The sequence below is a fragment of the Pristis pectinata genome, chromosome 6 (assembly GCF_009764475.1).
Source record: "Pristis pectinata isolate sPriPec2 chromosome 6, sPriPec2.1.pri, whole genome shotgun sequence".
Classification (NCBI taxonomy): Eukaryota; Metazoa; Chordata; class Chondrichthyes; order Rhinopristiformes; family Pristidae; genus Pristis; species Pristis pectinata.
Genome location: NC_067410.1, coordinates 20,392,599 through 20,414,772, shown reverse-complemented (window position 1 = coordinate 20,414,772; position 22,174 = coordinate 20,392,599). Strand labels below are relative to the sequence as shown.

Below are 22,174 nucleotides of genomic sequence, written 5' to 3'. Positions count from 1 at the left end.
CACTAGTTCCTATATGACATTCTACACGCAATAACTGCTTAAACCTGCACAATATTAAATGCATAAGAAAATATTTGGGTTATATTTCTAGGTACTTGACAGGACCAAATATTCTTATCTAAACTCATAATTTCATACACATAGTAAATATTTATTTGTATATCAAACTTGACACTGAGGGAGCCCGAGTGTGAGACGTAGGATTATGCCGCTTGAGGTGGACACTGCCCTGTTACTTGAGACTGAGAGATTGTTGAAGGCTAGTCTACATTGCACAACTGTAACATTACAAATGAGCTTAGCATCAGTATTAAGATGTATTGCAAAAGTTCTTGGCAGTATCTGACTTATGACCTCGTCCTTAACAAATGACATTTCTTTAATTGTCCCATTACTATCCTCTTCTGACATGTGTCATTGTCCTTTTTTTGTTATTTAATCTCTTGGGCCTTCCACCCTGTCACAGACCTGACCACTTTTGTTCTTACCACCTCTTCACCTTCCACTCCATTTTAAAGCACATTTTTGAAGAAAAGTCATCCAAGTTAAATGTTCCAAAAGCTAAATACTATAGATGTTGGAAATCTGCAATAAAGATAAAATATTATGGAAGCAGTTAATATATCATCCAGACATTTTGGAGCAGCTGTTGTGAGAGTGGTTGTTGTTGAGGTGGCACCAAAGACTCTTGCAAATTTCTACCGATGTATAGTGGAGAGCATTCTGACTGGTTGCATCACCGACTGGTATGGAGGCTCCAATGTACAGGATCGCAAGAGGCTGCAGAGAGTTGTAGACTCAGCCAGCTCTATCACAGACACAACCCTCCCTGCCATCGAGGACATCTTCAAGAGGCCTTAAGAAGGTGGGATCCATCGTTGAGGGCCCTCACCACCTTGGACATGCCCTCTTCACATTATTACTATCGGGGAGGAGGTACAGGAGCCTGTAGACCCACACTCAATGTTTCAGGAACAGCTCCTTCCCCTCTGCCATCAGATTTCTGAATACTACCTCGTTATTCCTCTTTTGCACTATTTATTTCTGTAACTTAAAGTAATTTTTATGTCTTTATTGTCTTGCCCTGTACTACTGCCACAAAACAACAAATTCCATGACACATGTCAGTGATAATAAATCTGATTCTGATAGATGGGCTTTAGTGAGATGGTTACACCTAATGTGCAGGCAGCAGGTTATTGGCTGACCAACAGGAAAGATAGAGGGGGGTAGGCAGAAAGTGCAGGATTCCACTCTGGTCGTTCCCCTCAGTAACTCATTTTGTACAGTGGTGGTGGGGGGTGGGAGGGATCACCTTTCAGAAGAGAGCAGTAGCAGCAGCCAGGTTTGTGGCACAATGACTGGTTCTGATAGACAGCAGCAGGGGGGGGGGGGGGGGGGGGGGGGGTGGAAATAAGAAGAGCTACGGTGACAGGAGATGCGATAGTTTGGGGGACAGACAGGAGATTCTGTGGCTGCAAATGAGACTCCAGGATGGTATGTTACCTCCTGGGTGCCAGGGTCAAGGATGTCTCTGAGTGGTTGCAGAACATTCTCAAGGGGAGAGGGTGAGCAACAAGCGATCATTGTACACATTGGTACCAATGACATAAGTAGAAAAATGGATGCGGTCCTGCAGAGTGAATATAGGGAGTTAGGCAGAAGGTTAAAAAGTAAGACTTCAAAGGTTGCAGTCTCAGGATTAATTCCCTGGCCACATGCTAGTGAGGGTGGGAATTAAAGGATAGGGTAGGTGAATGTGTGGCTGAGGAGCTGGTGCAGGAGGGAGGGATTCAGGTTTTTGGACCATTGGGATCTCTTCAGGCAGAGGTGACCTGTACATGAGGGATGGGTTGCACCTGAATCGGAGGGGGATCAATATCCTGGCTGGGAGATTTGTGAGAACTACTTGGGAGGGTTTAAATTAGTCCAGCGGGTGTGGGAATAAAGCAGTAGTGTGGCTGATGAGAAAGTTGTAGCAAATATCGCAGTTAGAGCAAGCAAATTTAGTCGGCAAGACAGGCAGGGGCAAGGAGAAATGTAGACCTAAACTGCATTTATTTTAATGCAAGAAGCCTGACAGGCAAGGCAGATGGATGGATAGGTACACAGGACTGGGATATTAAAGCTATCACAGAAATGTGGTTGAGCAATGGGCAGGACTAGTAGCTCAATGTTCCAGGGTACAGATGCCACAGGTGTGAAAGAGATGGAGGTAAGAAAAGAAAGGGTTTTGTATTTTTGAGTAGGGAGAATGTCACGGCAGTTCTGAGGGATCATCCAGTGAGGCCATATGGGTGGAACTTAGAAATAAGAAGGGGATGATCACTTTGGGATTGTACTATTGGCCTCCTCAGTTATCGGTGAGAATTAGGGGAGCAACTATGTAGGGAGATTGCAAAAGGCTATGAGAGTAATAGGGTTGTAATAGATGTTGATTTTAACTTGCCTAATAGTGGCTGGGACTGTCATAGTGCTGAGGCTTGGATGGGATAGAATTTAAGTGTGTCCAGGAAAGTTTTCTCATGCAATGTGTAGATGGCCCTTCTAGTGTAGGGGGCAACACTAGACCTCCAATTGGGAAATAAGGCGGGGCATGTGACTGAAATGTCAATGGGGGAGCATTTTGGAATCAGTGACCATATTTCTATTAGTTACAGGAAAGGATAGAGCTGGTCCACAAGGTTAATTTTGATGGTATTAGACAGGAACTTGCAAAAGTTGATTGGGAGAGGCTGTTTGCAGTAAAGTGATATCTGGAAAATGGGAGACTTTTAAAAGTGAGATGGGAAGAGTTCAAGGCCAGCATGTTCCAGTTAGAGTGAAGGGCAAGGCTGGCAGAATTAGGGAACCCTGGTTGATGAGGGATATCGAAGCTCTGGTCAGGAGAAATGTCAGGTATATTCAGCGTGGATAAAGTGAATCCCCTGAGGAGTATAAAGGATGTAGAAGTAAACTTGAGGGAAATCAGGGGAGCAAAAAGAGGACATGAGATAGCTTTGGCAGATAAAGCAAAGGAGAATCCTAAAAGATTTTACAAGCATGTTAAAAGGTTAGCAAGGGAGACAATAGCTTCCCGTCAGGATTAATGTAGTCATATGTGTGTGGGACCACAGGAGATGGGGGGAGTCTTAAATGAATATTTCTCATCTATATTTACCATGGAGTAGATCATGGAAGATGGGGAATTCAGGGAGGAGAATGGTGATGTCTTCAAACATATCCACGTTACAAAAGAGGAGGAGAGGAAGATTTTTGAGGTGGGGGCATAGAAATACGAAGGTGAGGCCTTTGCTGAGTCCAGACCGCTCAGCATCAGAGAGGGGGAGGAGAAGGGGGGATGGTAAAGACTCGGCAGGGATTAGAGTTGGGACTGGAAGATTTTTTGAGGTGGGGGCATGGAGGTACAGTACGACCCCACCAGGATCCTACCTACCCCTGAACCATGACCCCACCGAGGACACCAGAACATTATCTACTGCACCATCACTGACCTCATCACCTCGGGAGATCTCCGCTGCCCCCCCACAGCTACCAACATGATAGTCCCGCAACCTAGGACTGCCCGCTTCAATCTCCTTCCCAAAATCCACAAGAAGGACTGTCCCGGCAGACCTATTGTCTCTGCATGCTCTTGCCCCACGGGGCTCGTACCTGGACACTATCCTGTCCCCTCCGGTCCAATCCCTTCTCTCTTACGTCTGTGACACATCACAAACAGAGATTCACCTGCACCTCCCTTAATATCATTTACTGCATTCGGTGCTCTAAGTGTGGCCTCCTCTACATTGGTGAGACCAAATGCAGACTGGGTGACTGTTTCTCAGAACACCTGCGCTCTGTCTGTAACCATAATCTGCATCTCCCCATTGCCAGTCACTTCAACTCCCTTTCCCACAGTATCACTGATATGTCAGTCCTCGGCCTCCTCCACTGCCAGGAGAATTCCAAGCGCAAACTGGAGTATCAGCACCTCATTTTCCGTCTTGGAACCTTGCAGCCTAACAGCATGAATATTGAATTCTCCCACTTTAAGTAATCTACATCCCCTTCCCCACAACCCCCTCCCCTCATCATGCTTCTTCTCTTCTTCCCTTTCCTAGCCTAACTTTTTCTACCTTTTTTTTCCTTTCCCTCCTTACCTTTGACCCGTCCCCCAGTGGATCTGCTCTCCCCTCCTCCCCTGCACTTGCCTATCACTATCTCTTACCTGCATCTACCTATCACCACCTTGTGCCCACCCACCTCCCCTCTTTTGTCCACTTATCACTGCTCTGCCTTTCCCTCCTATATATCGGGCTTCCCCTTTTCCTATCTTCAGTCTTGAAGAAGGGTCCTGACCCGAAACGTTGATCACCTTCTTTTCTCCACGGATGCTGCCTGGCCTGCTGAGTTCCTCCAGTGTCATAGTGTATTTCATTTACAAAAGAGGAGGTCCTGGCGGTCTTAAAGGACATAAAAGGAGATAAATCCCCTGGTCAAGTGTATCCCAGGACGTTGTGGGAAGCAGGGGTAGGACTTGCTAGGGCCCTGTCAGAAAGCTTTTAATCAACATTAGCCATGGGTGAGCTACTAGAAGACAGGAGGGTGGCTAATGTTGTGCCTTCATTTAAGATGGACTGCAAGGACAAGGCAGGTGTTGAATTGTCTGTGTTGTCTTGTCTGTTTTATAGAAAATTAAAACTTGTTGACTGTCATATTATCTCTGCAGTTGATAATGCTGATAAAGGAATTTTTTTATTCACATTTTGGGTAGGGAATTCGGCCCAGTGACCATGATGGAGTGCATTATATTTCTAAATTGGAATAATGTGCAACTTGGAGAGAAACCTGCAGATGGTATTGCCCTTGCCCTTGGTGGTTAAAGTTGTAGGATTTGGAGGTGCCAGCAGAGTAGGCCAGTGGATTAACCATAGAATCATAGAACAATACTGTACAATACAGGCCCTTTGGCCCACCATGTTGTGCCGACCTTTAAACCACGCCTGAGACTATCTAACCCCTTCCTCCCACATATCCCCCTATTTTAAATTCCTCCATATGCTTAGCTAACAATCTTTTGAACTTGATCAACGTATCTGCCTCCACCGCCACCCCAGGCAGCGCATTCCATGCACCAACCACTCTCTGGGTGAAAAACCTCCTTCTGATATCTCCCTTGAACTTCCCATCCATTACCTTAAAGCCAAGCCCTCTTGTAATGAGCATTGGTGCCCTGGGAAAGAGGCACTGGATGTCCACTCTACCTATTCCTCTTAATATTTTGTACACCTCTATCACGTCTCCCCTCATCCTTCTCCTCTCCAATGAGAACAGCCCTAGCTCCCTTAGTCTCTCCTCATAATCCCTACTCTTCAATCCAGGCAGCATCCTGGTAAATCTCCTCTGCACCCTTTCCAACGCTTCCACATCCTTCCTTTATTGAGGTGACCAGAACTGGACACAGTACTCCAAGTGTGGTCTAACCAGAGTTTTGTAGAGCTGCATCATTACCTCGCGGCTGTTAAACTCGATCCCATGACTTATGAAAGCCAACATCCCATAAGCTTTCTTAACTACCCTTTCCACCTGTGAGGCAACTTTCAGTGATCTGTGGATATGAACCCCCAGATCCCTCTGCTCCTCTACACTGTCCAGAATCCTGCCATTCACCTTGTACTGCGCCTTGGAGTTTGTCCTTCCAAAGTGTACCACCTCACACTTCTCCAGATTGAACTCCATCTGCCACTTGTCAGCCCAGCTCTGCATCCTATCTTTATCCCTCAGCCCTCCACACTATCCACAACACCACCGACCTTTGTGTCGTCTGCAAACTTGCTGACCCACCCTTCTACCCCCTCATCCAAGTCATTAATAAATATCACGAAAAGTAGAGGTCCTAGAACCGATCCTTGTGGGACACCACTAGTCACAGCTCTCCAATCTGAATGCACTCCATCCACCATAACCCTCTGCTTTCTACAGGCAAGCCAATTCTGAATCCACACTGCCAAGCCTCCCTGAATTCCATGCCCTCTGACCTTCTGAAGAAGCCTACCATATGGAACCTTGTCAAACACCTTACTAAAATCCATGTAGACCACATCTACTGCACTATCCTCATCAATCTTCCTGGTCACTTGCTCAAAGAACCCTATCAGACTTGTGAGACATGATCTTCCCTTCATAAAGCCGTGCTGGCTGTCCCTAATCAGTCCATGATTCTCTAAATGCTCATAGATCCTATCTCTTAGAATCCTTTCCAATAGCTTGCCTACCACATACGTAAGGCTCACTGGTCTGGAATTCCTTGGACTATCCCTACTACCTATTTTGAATAAGGGGACTACATTTGTCACCCTCTAATCCTCCGGTACCATTCCCGTGGACAATGACTCAAAGATCCTAGCCAACGGTTCAGCAATCTCCTCCCTTGCCTCGCGGAGCAGCCTGGGGAATATTCCGTCAGGTCCCGGGGACTTATCTGTCCTAATATTTTCTAACATCTCCAACATATCCTCTCTCTTGATATCTACATGCTCTAGAACATTAACCTCACCAACACTGTCCTCAGTGACACCAAGGCCCATCTCCTTGGTGAATACTGAAGAGAAGTATTCATTGAGAACCTCACCCACTTCCACAGCTTCCAGGCACATCTTCCCACCTTTGTTTCTAATCGGTCCTACCTTTACTCTCGTCATCCTTCTGCTCTTCACGTACGAGAAAAAAGCCTTGGGATTCTCCTTAACCCTACTCACCAAAGCCTTTTCATGTCCCCTTTTTGCTCTCCTCAGCCCCTTCTTAAGTTCCTTCCTAGCTACTCTATATTCCTCACGAGCTCTATCTGATCCTTGCTGCTTATACCTTATGTATGCTGCCTTCTTCTTCCTAACTAGATGTTGCACCTCTCTTGTCACCCATGGTTCCTTCACCCTGCCATTCTTTCTCTGCCTCACCGGGACAAATTCATCCCTAACATCTTGTAAGAGATCCCTAAACATCGACCACATCTCCATAGTACATTTCCCTTCAAGAATGTCATCCCAGTTTACATTCCCAAGTTCTAGCCTTATAGCCTCATAATTTGCCTTTCCCTAATTAAATATCTTCCCGTCCTCTTTGCTCCTATCCTTGTCCATGGCAATGCTAAAGGTTATGGAACAATGGTCACTGTCCCCCAAATGCTCACCCACCGAGAGATCTATCACCTGACCCGGTTCATTATCTAATACTAGATCTAATATGGCATTCCCTCTAGTTGGCCTGTCAACATACTGTGACAGGAATCCGTCCTGGACACATTTAACAAACTCTGCCCCGTCTAAACCTTTGGCACTAAGCAGGTGCCAATCAATATTTGGAAAGTTGAAGTCTCCCATGATTACAACCCTGTTATTCTTGCAGCTTTCCAAAATCTGCCTCCCAATCTGCTCCTCAGTATCCCTGCTGCTACCGGGGGACCTATAGAATACTCCCAGTAGAGTAACTGCTCCTTTCTTGTTCCTAACTTCCGCGCATACTGACTCTAGAGAGGATCCTTCTACATTATCCACCCTTTCTGCAGCTGTAATAGTATCCCTGACCAGTATCGCCGCCCCTCCTCCTCTTCTCCCCCACCTCCCTATCCCTTTTAAAACACTGAAATCCAGGAATATTCAATATCCATTCCTGCCCTGGTGACAGCTACAATATCATAGTTCCATGTACTTATCCAAGCTCTCAGTTCATCACCCTTATTCCTGATACTTCTTGCATTTAAGTAAATGCACTTTAGCCCATCCACCTTTCTACTTTTATGCCCCGTACTCTGCTTCTCCTTCCTCAAAGCCTCTCTACATGTTAGATCTGACTTTTCCACATCCACTTCTTCCTCTGACCTACCCCTCTGGTTCCCATCCCCCTCGCAAACTAGTTTAAACCCTCCCGAACCACCCTAGCAAACCTGCCTGCAAGGATATTGGCCCCCCTCAGGTTCAGGTGTAACCCGTCCTCTCTGTACAGGTCCCACCTTCCCCAAAAGAGATCCCAATGTTCCAAAAATCTAAAACCTTCCCTCCTGCATTAACTCCTCAGCCACGCATTCATCTGCCATCTCCTCCTATTCCTACCTTCACTATCACGTGGCGCTGGCAGCAATCCTGAGATTGCTACCCTTGAGGTCCTGTTCTTCAGCCTTCTGCCTAGCTCCCTAAATTCACTTTTCAGGACCTCATCCCTCTTCCTACCTATGTTGTTGGTACCAATATGTACCACAACCTCTGGTTGTTCTCCCTCCCGCTCAAGAATACTGTGGACCCGATCAGAGTAACCCAGTGCATTTTATAGATACAGCATAATGCACCCACATTTGTGTGCTGTTACTGGATTAAATGAATGATTAGGGTGGTGGATGATTTGCCGATCAAGCGGGCTAAGTTATCCTGGATGGTATTGAGCTTTATGTTGTTGGAGCTACAGATAGTGAGACGTGTCGAGTATTCCTTCATGCTGCTGACTTGTGCCTTGAGCATGGTGGAAAGGCTTTGCGTTGTCAGAAGGTAAGTCAATTGCTGCACAATGTGACAAACTCTATGGCTACAGTATTTACCTGACTGTTTGAGCTGAGTTTCTTGTCAATGGTGTCCCCTCAAGATATTAATTGAGGATGACTTGGTGACAGTAATGCATTTGAATATCAAGGGTAGGTGATAGACTCTTTCTTGTTCTTTACACGTCTTGCATGGTGTGACACTTATTTGGACTGAATGTTGCCTAGATCTCATTACATGCTGGCATTGAAATTGGAATGGAAGCTTGTGTGATCCCCATTGAACATCCGTACTTTTGTTCTTATGATGGAAGGAAGGTAGTCAGACCTAAGATACCGCACTGAGGAATTCTGACAGTGTTCTCTTGGGGCTGGGATGATGGACTTGCAACAACCAGTGATCTTCCTTCATAGTGGTACGATTCCTTTGATTAGACTGTTTTCCCTTTGATGTTCATTGACTAGTTTTATTGGGCTACTTATTACCACATTCAGTCAAATGCTGCCTCAATGTCTAATAGTAATCATTCTCTCCTCACCACTGAATGCAGCTCTTTGGTCCATGTTTGTGATGAGGTCTGGAGTCGAATGGTGAAACCCAAATTGGACGTTGTGAGCAGGTGCCATTTGCTAGTATTGTCATGATTGAGAGTAGCAGATTGTGTGGTAATAAACCAGGTTGTATTTGCCCTGCTTAATGTAAACAGGACCTAGCTGGACAATTATCCACAATGTTGGGTGGATGCCAATTTAGCATTTGTATTGGAACAGCTTGGCTGGAGTCTCAGCTAGTATTGAGACTCTAATGTAATTGAGACTCTAGTAATGCAAGAGCAATTCAGTGCTGCTACCAGGATGTCTGCTCCTGCAGGTAGTAGAGCGCAGCTGTTTCTTTAGAATGAATTTAGTTGGCTGAGCAATGGCATGTGAGATGGTGAGGGACTTTGGGAGGGAGCCAAGATGTATTATTAATTTGACACTTACAGCTGTAAGTACCTTAGTATTTGGTATTCTCATCTGGACCATGCCAAGGTAAAGGATGGGATTGTTCTTGGAGCTGCTGTCTCGCCTTAGCTTACTTACTACTTTCATAAAGAAGTTAGTTGGCCCATCGGGTTGATGTTGGCTCTGAGCAGACCAAGCCTATCTGTCCCACTTACTGCTCCATATTTTCTTTCAGCCCTGAAACTCATTCTCTTGCACATGTTCATGAACTCCTCTTTGATTCTTTTATCATTTGCCTACTCTAGGAGTAATCTATTGTAATCAATAAATCTACCAGAAATTTTTTAGGATGTGGGAGGAAACCAGAGCACCTGGGTAAACCCACAGGGTAATTAGGAAAAATGTGCAATCTCCAGACAGCACCCACAGTCAGAATTAAACCCTGCTCACCAAAGCTGTGAGGCAGCAGCACTACCTGTCGAAACACAGTGTACCACCATTCATGAATAGATGCTTATGGTTAATCTTGAAGGTAATGAGGAGACACTTAAATATTGGCAAATTAAATATACAAAAATGCACCATGTCTTATAGTGGATCTTAGAATGCAAACTTGAGAACAAAAGCTAATATTGTGTTCCAAAAACTTACCTCCATTATGAGATCAGAAGAGGTATTGTGCTCTCACCAGTATGCCCATTCCACATTCCTCACTGAATGAAAGTTGATGCCCCGGCTTGATCATAGTGAATGAAGGATTATGTGGAAACATGAGGTCCACAGGGTTGTGATTGCTCATAGTCTATTGCATGTCATAAATGCCAGCTGTGAGCTGTCAAAGCCTTTTCTGAATTTATCCCACTGAGCACCATGGTAGTGCTGAGGGTGCTCTTTGTGTCAAGATTGGACTTTATCTTCCACATTGGTTAGACTGCACTTAGAATATTATGTAAAAATTCCGGTCACCATATTATAGGAAGAATGTATTAGAATGAAAAGAGAGAGATGCAGAAGAGATTCCCTTGAGGTTGCCATATGGATGGCTGTAGTTATAACGAGAGATTGGATAGGCCGGATTTATTCTCCTAAGAATTTTGGAGGCTGAGGGTTGACCTTGTAGAGATTTTTAAAATATGATATGACAGTCGGAGTCTTTTCCCCAGAGCAGGGGCGTCTAGAACTAGAAGGGACAGGCCTTTAAGGTGAGAGAGGAGCGCTAAGGCTAAGTTTTTCCATACAAGGGTGAGTGAATATCTGGAAGCAGCTGCCAGAGGAAGTGGGTGGGAGGCAGAATATCCATTACAATGTTTAAAAGGTGTTTGGGGAGGGTACTTGGATAGGGAAATCATAGAAGGATAAAGGGCCTAATGCAGGCAAAAGGGGATTAGTGTAGTAAGCATCACGGTCGGCATAGATGAGGTGGCCGAAAGGGCCTGTTTCTGTTGCTGTACCTTCTATGATTGAAGAACTGTTTGGTGGTCACATAGCAATGCTTTGTGGATATTGCACCTGCTACAGGTAGATGAGTGAAAATGAGGTCAAATAGGTTTATTCCTTGTATTGGTTGGCTCTTTACCTGCCACAATCTGGACTTGCCTAGCTTAGTCACTGGTGGTGTTTCTGAGTTACTCTTGATGGTGGGCATTGAAGTCTCCCATCCAGAGTACCTCCTGAGCCCTTGCTTTTTTCAGTGCTTCAGGAAGGTTTTCTTTCCCATGATTCTATGAGACCTTATGGTTAATCGTGAAGGTAACGAGTCAATGTTAAGGATTCCCAGGGCTACTCCCTTCCACCTGTATTCCACTGCCTCTGTTTAGTGTGTCCTACTGATGGGATGGTGGTAGAGGTAAGGATATTAATGGAGGAATCTAATACATTGTAAAGTATGTTTCAAGTGAGTATAGACTGTGTGAGGCTGTTGTTTGGCTAGTCTGCAGGACACCTCTCCCAGTTGAAACGCTTGTCTGCAGATGTCATGAGGACAACAATGCAAAGTTGAACTGGGATGAGAACAATTTGCTGTGTCTGAATTCATTGCAAGATCAATGCTAGGTAGTTTCTGTTTTTAATTATTACCATTTAATGGAGGAATCCAATAGGTGGTAATCAGCAGTGTCTTTGCCTTTGCTTGACTGATGCTATTTTGATGCTCATGGAATTAGTGTTGAGAGTTCCTTGGGCCACTCCCTCCCACATAAATAACACTGTATCACCATCTCTAGCCCAAGATGCAATAACTTGGATGTTGCTTGAAATCAATGATTCTGTGAGTATGGCCCTGTCAGGCAGTTGCTTTGGCAAGTTCAGTTGAAGCACTAGTCCCCAGATGTTTCTGAGGACTTTGCAAGGTCAACTAGGTGAATGTGTCTTTGTCATATCCTAATCCAGTCCCTTGGTTGATGGCCAGGTGGTCTGCGTAGTTTTATTATAATTGTATTTTTTTATTAACTGTTTTGGAGCAGCGAGGCTAATTCAGAGATTATTTTAGATTTCATGTCGGTGACATTTTAAATGCCGTCCCATGGCTCAATGCATTCTAAAATGCATTTATACGACTTATCTCCAGTTGGCAACTATTTTTAAAATGGATTTTTGCCATTATTGTGACAGATTTACTACAGTCTGAGTTGCAAATGAAAGTTTCCCAAAATTTTGTATGCCATTTATTCTGACTCATTTTGAAGTCTGCATGAAAAGGCAAATCCGTTCAAGAACACAGTGGGCAATGACAGGTAGACAGGCTGACATCAAATGAATGTTGCATTGTGTCTGCTGAAAATAATAGCATTTCTCTCAATATCACTTTAAAGGGGAAATATAGCTTATTTTAACTTTATTCATTTTGAGTTGCATGTTTATGTTTGAAATTCAGTTCATTGTATTTGTGGCATTTAGTGCCGTTTATTTACAAGATGAAAGATTATGATTTTAATTTGCACTTCTCTCCTGACTGAGATGCCCAAATAAAATTGATTTTTAACAATAAAGTGTCGTAATTTTTCTCATATTATTATAAAATGAGGATCTGTATCTAAAAGTATACCTTTCTTTGTTGATTACAGACTTTTGGTCAATTTAAAAGATACCTTTGGATGTATTGTATGAATCTAGACCCATCTGGACTTTCAACTTTGGCTTCTTTTGCTACAGTTTAGGATAAAAATAACCAACTTTTAATACTGATTTTTAACTCAAGAATATTCTTATTAACTGCCAATAAATCTCATCAATAGGTTCTTTATTGCACTTGTGTAATTTATGATGAGTCCTGTCATGGAAAGGATTTTTCCTTTACACTTCTTGGGCAGACAACTCCTGTCCCAAACAATCAATGTAAGAGTATTTCTGAGGATGTAATCTTATGCCAGATTGTTAGGACATCTGCCTGAGACTCACCAGTAGTTTTCGATTTCAATGCCACTCACTGTCCTGTAAACCTCCAACTGAATTTGGTAGGCTAGGCCTCTGGAGATCTCCAGATAATCAATGTGCTGCTCATTGATTATGTGTTGAGCAGTGACAGGGCTTCCAGAAACTATTGATCCACGTATAATGCTTGATCTTCCCAGGTAGTTGGCAGGGCGACACTTGGGGTTGTATCCATTTTTGAGGTGGAGAACGAATTTGTATCCAATCCCACCACTGTATCATCACCAAAGTTGCCTTGTTAATCACCCAGGAGTAAGGGTATATTTAACAAAAAAATGAAAAAGCTGCAGTATTCCTGCCCTCATTTAAACTGAGCCACTATTCCTCCACCATATGATACAAAGCCAACTTCCTCCAGACCTCTGGATCCATTCCTGGTCCACCTCTCATTACAAGCAATACACCTCAGTCAGAGTCCTTGGATCACTCAGCAGACCCCTCCACTCCTCCACATTGATGCCCATTTACCTCCATATTAGCAGACAGCAGCCATCATCATGCAGTTATAAAATGGACTGCCAAGTCCCATCCCAAACACCTGCACTGGGGCATGTGAATGAAGGCTTGCTTGCTATGACAATCCCATCTCATCTCTTTTTTCTTTCTTCTGTTCTCTCTTTCCCACTTCTCATACCACTCCCACCCCACATTCCCTTGGTGTCATACTTGATCCCGTGATTAACCTCTCAACATCGCCAAAGCTGCTTTTGTAAGCTCAATGTGCCTTGGCTTAGCTCATCCCCGCCTTTTTGTTACTTCTGGACTTGACTATTCCAATACCTTCTTGACATATCCTAATCAATATGGAATCGCATTCAACTGCTTCTAGCCTCGTTGAAACTATGCAGATGTCCATTGAGTGAAGTCTTGAGTTCTCAAGACTCGGTCTACTTTTAAAATTCCTCCAATATATGTCTGTCACTGCTTCAAACAATTATCTTCTACGCCAACAATCTTTTGAGATTTCTGTGCAACTCTAATTCTGGTCTTCTGCTCCACACTGTTGATGCTTTGCAGATGCTAAAGCTTTAAGTTCCCAGAATTTTTTTCTCAATTTCTTCACCTTGCTACCTCTCTTCTTCCTTTAAGACAGTTTATGAACACCATCAGCTAAGTTTTCTTGTTCTTTTGCAGTATGGTGTTAATTTTTGTTTCATATTGTTCTTATGAAGCACAGCTTTCCTTTCGCCATGTTTAAGTGCACCAGTGCCTCTACTTCCTCAGGGAGTCTAAAAGAATTCGGATTGTCCCCATCGAACCTCACCAATTTTTATAGATTCATCACAGAAAACATCCTATCTGGATGCATCATGGCTTGGTATGGCAACTGGTCTGCCCGGGACTGCAAGAAACCACAGAGTTGTGGACGCAGTTCAGCATATCATGTAAACTAGCCTCCCCTCCATAGCCTCTGTCTACACTTATCACTGCCATGGTAAAGCACCCAACATAATCAAAGACCCTACCCATCCTGCACATTCTATCTTCTCCCCCCTCCCATAAGGCAGAAGATACAAAAGCCTGAAAGCATGTATTACCAGGCTCAATGACAGCTTCTATCCCACTGTTATAAGACTATTTAATGGTCCCCTAGTATGATAAGATGGCTCTTGACCTCATAATCGACCTCACAGTCAACCTCGTCATTGTCCTTGCAGCTTATTGTCTGCCTGCACTGTACTTTCTCTGTAACTGTAACACTATATTCTGCAATCTGTTATTTCATTTCCCTTGTACCACCTCAGTATACTGATGTGATGAAATGATCTGTATGGATGGCATGGAAAACAAAGCTTTTCACTGTACCTGGGTACATGTGACAATAATAAACCAATTTAGCAATTTAATAGAGTTGTATGCCACTGGAACAGGCCCTTCAGCCACCATGTCTATGCTGACATTTTTGCCATCTACACCAATCCCATTTGCTCATTTTTGACCTGCATCCTTCTAGTCCTTTTAAGTTCATGTTTAAGGCGCACCTCAAGGATGCGTGCTTAGCCCGCTGCTGTACTCTCTCTATGCTCATGACTGTGTGGCTAAGCACAGCTCAAACACCATCTATGAATTAGCCAAAAACACCACTGTTGTTGGGAGAAACTCATATGGCAATGAGGCTTACAGGAGTGAGATTGGCTGGTTGAGTGGTGTCGCAACAACAACCTCATACTCAATGTCAGCAAGACCAAGGAACTGATTGTGGAATTCAGGAAGGGGAAGTTGGGAGAACACACACCAGTCCTCATTGAGGGGTCAGCGGTGGAAAGGGTGAGCAACTTCAAGTTCCTCGGCATCAACATCTCAGAGGATCTGTCTTGGGCCCAACAGATTGATACAATCACGAATTGGTCACTCCAGCTGCTCTACTTCCTTAGGAGTCTGAGGAGATTTGGTATGCCACCAAAGATTCTTACAAATTTCTATAGATGTACGGTGGAGAGCATTCTGACCGGTTGCATCACAGCCTAGTATGGAACCTCCAATACACAGGATCGCAAGAGGCTGCAGAGGGTTGTAGACTAAGCCAGCTCCATCACTGGTACCACCCTCCCCACCATCAGGCATCTGCAAGAGGCAATGCCTCAAGAAGGCAGCATCCATCATTAAGGACCTTCACCATCCAGGACATGCTCTCTTCTCGTTACTACCATTGGGGAGGAGGTACAGGAGCCTGAAGACCAAACTCAGTGATTCAGGATCAGCTTCTTCCCCTCCGCCATCAGATTTCTGAACAATCCATGAACACGACCTCATTATTCCTTTTTTTGCACTATGTATTTATTTTTGTAATTTATAGATTTTTATGTCTTTGCACTGTACCTGCTGCCACAAAAAGAAATTTCATGTCATATTGTCAGGGATAATAAATCTGATTTTGATTCTGGGGGAAAAACGTCTCTTGAATGTAATGATTGTATCTGACTCCACCACCTCTTCTGGCAGCAAGTTCCAGATATCAGCATCTCTCTGTAAACAAAACAAATCATTCCCTCAGACCCCCTTTAAAACTTCTTCCTCCTCATCTTAAACCTAAGCCCTCTTGTTTCCCCACAAGGGAAAGTGTTACTGACTGTCTAGCCTATCTACACCTCTTGTTATTATTTAAATACCTCCATCAGGTCATCCTTAGCCTCCTGTGTTTCAGTGCTTTAGAACTCTACATCATCCGTTGTCACTGGCAGAACATCATTGGGCTAAATCACACCGGCTGTGGCCAGCACTTCCAAAGGGAACATCAGCGTTTAGCCAGGCCACCTTATGTCAGGACCTATGCAGAGCCCAAAGCTTGAAACATGCTGAATTATGGATGTTAGTACATCTGCCTCTGTAAACCTTCACAGGACCTCAGATAGAATCTAATACCATTACATCCAAGAATTCCCCCCTACCCCACCTTCCAATTTCCACACAGATTAGATCTGACATAGGATTGGAGTCCCCATTTTATTGAAGAGGGACTTTTGACCTCTAGGTAAGAGGGAAAAGGGTAAGTTAATGTATTTTTTTAAAGATTTGTTTTAATGTGTCTAAATAGTTCTTTAGTGTGTCATTGTTTATTTATTTTTGCTTTCAATTATTTACAGCAATTTTAAGATTTTTAAATTTCTCTAAATAGTAGAGACATTAGAAAACTGTAAACAGAGTTTCATAGGCTTTGGCAGGAGCACAGCTGGAAGCAGAGCTTTGCCCTCTGTCAAAGACCATTGGAGCATTCTGGGCCAGAGCCTCGGCAGTGTACCTGCTCTGAGCTTGCCAGATGCTTTCCAGGTGTTTAATTCTGAACACCTCTGAAATAATCCTCTTTGCTCCAAGGAGAACAGCGTCAGTTTCTTTTCACTTACAAAAAGTGAACAGTCATTCAAATCTGGTATTATTTAATGAATCTCTTCTGCACTTCATATAATCTCTTGAAATCATAAACCATGACGCCCAGGTCACATCACAGTACTCTATGGCCTGGCTAGTATTTCGTAAAGATTAGCATGACTTCCTTATTTGATTGAATTCTTTGAGACCTTGCAGAAGGTTCATGAGAGTAATGTGACTAATGTTTGGTGCATGGACTTGTGGAACATAGAACATTACAGTACAGTACAGGCCCTTTGGCCCACAATGTTGTGCCGACATTTTATCCTGCTCTAAGATTTATCTAACCCTTCCCTCCCACATAGCCCTCCATTTTACTATCACTCATGTGTCTATCTAAGAGTCTCTTAAATGTCCCTAATGTATCTGCCCCCACAACCTCTGCTGGCAGTGCGTTCCACGCACCCACCACCCTCTGTGGGGGACAAAAAACTTACCTCAGACATCCCCCTTATATCTTCCTCCAATCACTTTAAAATTATGTCCCTTTGTGTTAGCCATTGTCGCCCTGGGAAAAAGTCTCTGACTGTCCACTCGATCTATGCCTCTTATCATCTTGTACACCTCTATCAAGTCACCTGTCATCCTCCTCCTCTCCAAAGAGAAAAGCCGTAGCTCCCTCAACCTATCCTATCCATGTCATCCTTCTAAAATGCTAAAATACTTTTAAAAGGTATTTGATGAAGTACCACATGGTAAACTTGGAAAAATCACATGGAATTAAAAAAGCAATGGCTGCGGTTATGAAATTGGCTGAGGACCAGAGAGCAAAATGTCTGGATGAAAAGCTGTTTTTCCCAGACTGGATAGGATTGTTGCATTGTGCAGCTGCAAAGGGTAATTTTAAAGTACTTTAAGAAGGCTGATCACACATTTATCTTTCCTTCATCTGTTTTTATCCTAAATTAACTTTTCCACTATCACCTCCTTTATGGAGATATTGGCATGTTTAGTGAAGACAGTTAGAAAGTAAGTATTCAAAATGCTGTCATGTTCTCTGGCTCCTTAAAATGGTTGAGCTCTTGATTCCTTAAGTTAAAATACAAATAACAGCTGCCATATTTCAATCATTTGCATTGATACGCACTTAGTTTAAGTAATGGTAAGAATAACTTAATTTTGTTTCAAAATTAACATAACGTGTCTGGAACCAGAAAATTGGGTGCGGTACTTCGCATCAGTATTAACCAAGGAGAGGGCCATGGAGGATAGTGAGATCAGGAAGGGGCATGCAGATATTTGAGGGCATGTTGATATTAAGGTGGTGGTGTTGGGGTTCTTGAACATTATGGTAGATGCGTCCCTGGGGCATGAAATCTAGCCCAGGTTATTAAGAGAGGAGATTGCAAGGACCTTGACAGAGATCTTTGTATCCTCTTTGGTCACAGGTGAGGTCCCAGAGGACTGGAGAAGAGCCAGTATTGTTCCTCTGTTAAAGAAGGGCAATAGAGACAAACCAGGAAATTATAGGCCGGTGAGCCCTTGCATCATTGGGAAGTGATAGAAGCAAATACAATGGCAACATTTAAGAGGCATATGTACAGGCAGGGAATGGTAGAATATAGGCAGATGGGATTAGGGAAATTATTGGAGAAGATTCTAAGGGATAAGGTGTACTCGTAGCTGGAAAAGCATAGGCATGTTCAAGATAGTCAACTTGGCTTTGTGCAGGGGGAGGTTGCATCTAAACTTGATTGAGTTTTTTGAGGAGGCGACAAAGATAATTGATGAGGGAAAGGCAGTGGATGTTGTACACATGGAGTTTAGTAAAGCTATTGAAAATGGTAGGCTGATCCAGAAGATTAAGGCGCATGAGATCCATGGAAACTTGGTGGATCGGATTCAAAATTGCTTGACCATAGAAACAGAGGGGTAGTGGTGGCGGTGTGCTATTCTGACGGGAGGCTGTGACATGTGATGGTTCTGTAAGGATCAGTACTGCAACCTTTCTTTGTGATGTATATAAATGATTTGGATGAAAATATAGGTGGGCTGATTAGGAAGTTTGCAGGCAACACAAAAATTGGTGGAGTTATGGATAGTGATGAAGGTTTCCAGAAGATTAAGTGGGATATAGATCAGTTAGAAATGTGGACAGAGAAAGTTTAATTCAGACAAGTGTGAGGTGTTGCACTTTGGGAGGTAAGCACACAGGAAATGGCAGGACCTTCAGGAGCACAGGTGTACAGAGGGATCTTAGGGTGCAAGTCCATAGCAGCCTGAAAGTGGCAACACAAGTAGATAGGGTGGTAAAGAAAGTGTATGGCATACATGCCCTTCATTGGTCAGGGTGCTGAGTATAATAGGAGATCGTGCTGCAGCTGTATAAAACTTTGGTTCGGCCACATTTGGAATATTGTGTGCACTTCTGGTCGCCATATTGCAGGAGGGATGTGCAGGCTTTTGAGTGGGTGTAGATTACACTAGAATCCAGGATTTTGCCTGGATTATAGAGTATTAGCTATAGGGAGAGGTTGGACAAAGTTGAATTGTCTTCTCTGGAGTGTCGTAAACTCAGGGTAGATCTGATAGAATAATAAAATTATAAGAGGCCTAGATAGGATAGATGGTGTCTTTTTTCCAGGATGGAAATGTCAAATACTAGAGGGCATAGCTTTAAGGTAAGAGGAGGAAAGTTTAAAGGAGATTTATGAGGCAAGGTTTTTTGTACACAGAGAGTGGTAGGTGCCTGAAAAGTGGTGCCAGGGGAAGTGGTGGAAATAGATACAATAGTAACATTTAAGAGGCATTTAGATAGCCACATGAGCGGGCAGGGAATGATGGGATATAGGCAGATGGGATTAGTTTGGATTGGCATTATAGTCACCACAGACATCATGGGCCAAAGGACCTGTTCCTGTGCTGTACTGTTCTATGTTGAACCTTAATAAGCTCGAAGTAGTTTTAGATTTATCAGGAACTTAACACTGTAATTGAAAGAATAAATATTTCCTGTTTTACTTAGGAAATTTTGTGAACTCCTTTAGGCCTTCTGAAGAATGTGCTTTGAAAATCCTTAGTTCTGAAGAATTTTGCCTAATCCAGTCCTTGTTTTGCAGTATTATTAACTAAGCTTCCCTCAAAGAATAGCTGAACAAAATGTTTCCAGATTTAGCTATTTAATTAGATATTAAAATTCTACTAGAAAAGTTTTAATTTCTGGAGCTCTGAATTTGTAATCTTCAAGTGGTGACTTCACTGAAATAAACAGTTTCTAAAACCACAATTTATAGTTCCTTGCCAAATGTTTTATGGGGGAGAGACACAGATCTATTCATCACTAACTCCATATGAAATGTTTTATTATACTAGACAAGTTTAAAAAAACTTAGCAGACAGCTGAGAGTTTAAACAGTCCCTACCAGATGATTTGGGGTGTGTTGTTGATTGCTTTCTGTCTTCTGGTAAGTAATATTCAGAGGCCCAACCAATCTTATCCAGTGCTGAACTCGACTGTCAAATCACATAGGCTTGTTTGGACTTTTACCTTACTTGGTAATTGTGAGCATCATACGTTTTCAGTTACTCTTTTTCTTTCAACAATCAACAAAATATTTATCAGGAAAACACATCAATGTTGCAAGTACAGTGAAAAACAAAATCTTGGAAAAATGTTAACAATGTTCTCTTGAGGCTTCAGGACATGCACATTTTCCTTAAATAAGTTGGGATGGAAATTGTTTCATGCCTGTGAGTCATTTACTGCCTGCTGGTTGCACCAGGAAATAATTTGCTTGGTCTTGAAAGCTCCCTTTTACTCTGCTGCAACTGTAAAACTCCATGATCTTTAGAAATAAAATGACCAAACTGGCAATTTTAAAAACATGTGGAATCTGATGTGGAAATACTGTATCTCTGTGCGGACGATCAGGTAAGATGTGCTTTAAGTTCATTTATTTGTTGTGGCAGAGTTGTGTGTATATCATCTTCAAGAATTTGAAGACTTTCGAAGGTTTTATTTTCTCTCTCAAAATAGGCTGATAGTCTAAAACATAAGGCAGACATAGTATAAACAGTGACATTCAAACATTAAATTCTTGAGTTTTGATTGAAATGCTTTTAAAGCAGCTGCTTATGATATTTATACCTAGGTAAAGATGCACTGTTGGTGCCAGATTTTACTTGTAAATGATAGTGGTGCTAAATAGGACAGCAGATATTTATGAGTTTTGATGCCAGAGAGTACAAAACTTATATAGTCAAAGACAGAAGTCCCGAACTTCCTAAGGTTGCCCAGCATTTACACTAGTGATTCAGCTCATGGATCCTGTGCTACTTAGACTCGGCATAGAATCAACAGCTCCATTGATTTCAATGGGGATTGTAGTGATGTGGAGGAAAAAACATCTTTAACTTTAACACTGTTAATTATTTGTGTTTTAATTGTTAGCCAATTTTATTTTAACAATTTTTAATGACTATGAACAGTGAAGTAAAACTTACTGAATTTCATAGACAGTAATATATTTAAAACCCTTGTAGCTTTGAGAACTCACAAAGGCGGGGACAAACTTCTGCTAGCTGTGAAAACTTTAAAGGCTGAAAAAAAGAAAATGTTGAGAATACTCAGCATGTCAAATTTTCAAGCATTTTCTGTTTTATTTCCAATTGCCAGTGTCTGTAGTTTGTTGATTTTTGCAAACTGAAAATCTGAAAACTTCACCCAAATCAGGCAATTTGAGTCTGGGACATTTTGGACCAGCAAAGTAGGTCCTCTGCATCCAGATTAGATATGTTTATGCATAGGTTGGGTAGGGGCTCAATTGCAGGCAGTGGGCCCATTCCAGCAGGATCTAACCCTGTTATTAATAACATCTGACTTGCTATTTCAATGATTTCTGGTTTGAGCTAAGCTCACTAATCTCTATGTGCATCACTAGGCTCAATATAATTGGCTTCTGTGAGCTGACCTGGTCAAAATACAAAATCTACAAAATAAAGATCCTGGAATCTAGGGATAGGCTCTGCTTTGATGCTCTTGGCAATTTAATAAAATTGAACCATAGAACAATACAGCACAATACAGGCCCTTCGGCCCACCATATTGTGCCGCCCTTCAAACCACACCTAAGACTATCTAACCCCTTCCTCCCACATATCCTTCTATCTTAAATTCCTCCATATGCCTATCTGACAATCTCTTGAACTTGTCTAATGTATCAGCCTCCACCACCACCCCAGGCAGCGCATTCCATGCACCAACCACTCTCTGGGTGAAAAACCTCCCTCTGACATCTCCCTTGTACTTCCCACCCATTACCTTAAAGCCACGCCCTCTTGTTTTGAGCATTGGTGCCCTGGGAAAGAGGTGCTGGCTGTCCACTCTACCTATTCCTCTCAATATCTTGTATACCTCTATCATGTCTCCCCTCATCCTCCTCCTCTCCAACGAGAACAGCCCTAGCTCCTTTATTCTCTCCTCAT

The 22,174-nt window shown here is 42.9% G+C and overlaps 1 protein-coding gene across 5 annotated transcripts in view; it reads left to right on the top strand.

Annotated features, from left to right (window-relative positions):
• Positions 1-22,174, top strand: part of iqsec1b (IQ motif and Sec7 domain ArfGEF 1b) — a 404,551-nt gene that overhangs the window by 231,855 nt on the left and 150,522 nt on the right. The window contains exon 1 of one of the 5 annotated variants that reach the window (XM_052017344.1): positions 20,510-20,621. The exons of the other annotated variants lie outside the window; for them this stretch is intronic. Coding sequence (XP_051873304.1) covers positions 20,575-20,621 — 47 coding nt within the window. The 5' untranslated portion in view covers positions 20,510-20,574. Of the gene's footprint in view, positions 1-20,509; positions 20,622-22,174 lie in introns of those variants that run through there. 5 annotated transcript variants of the gene reach the window in all.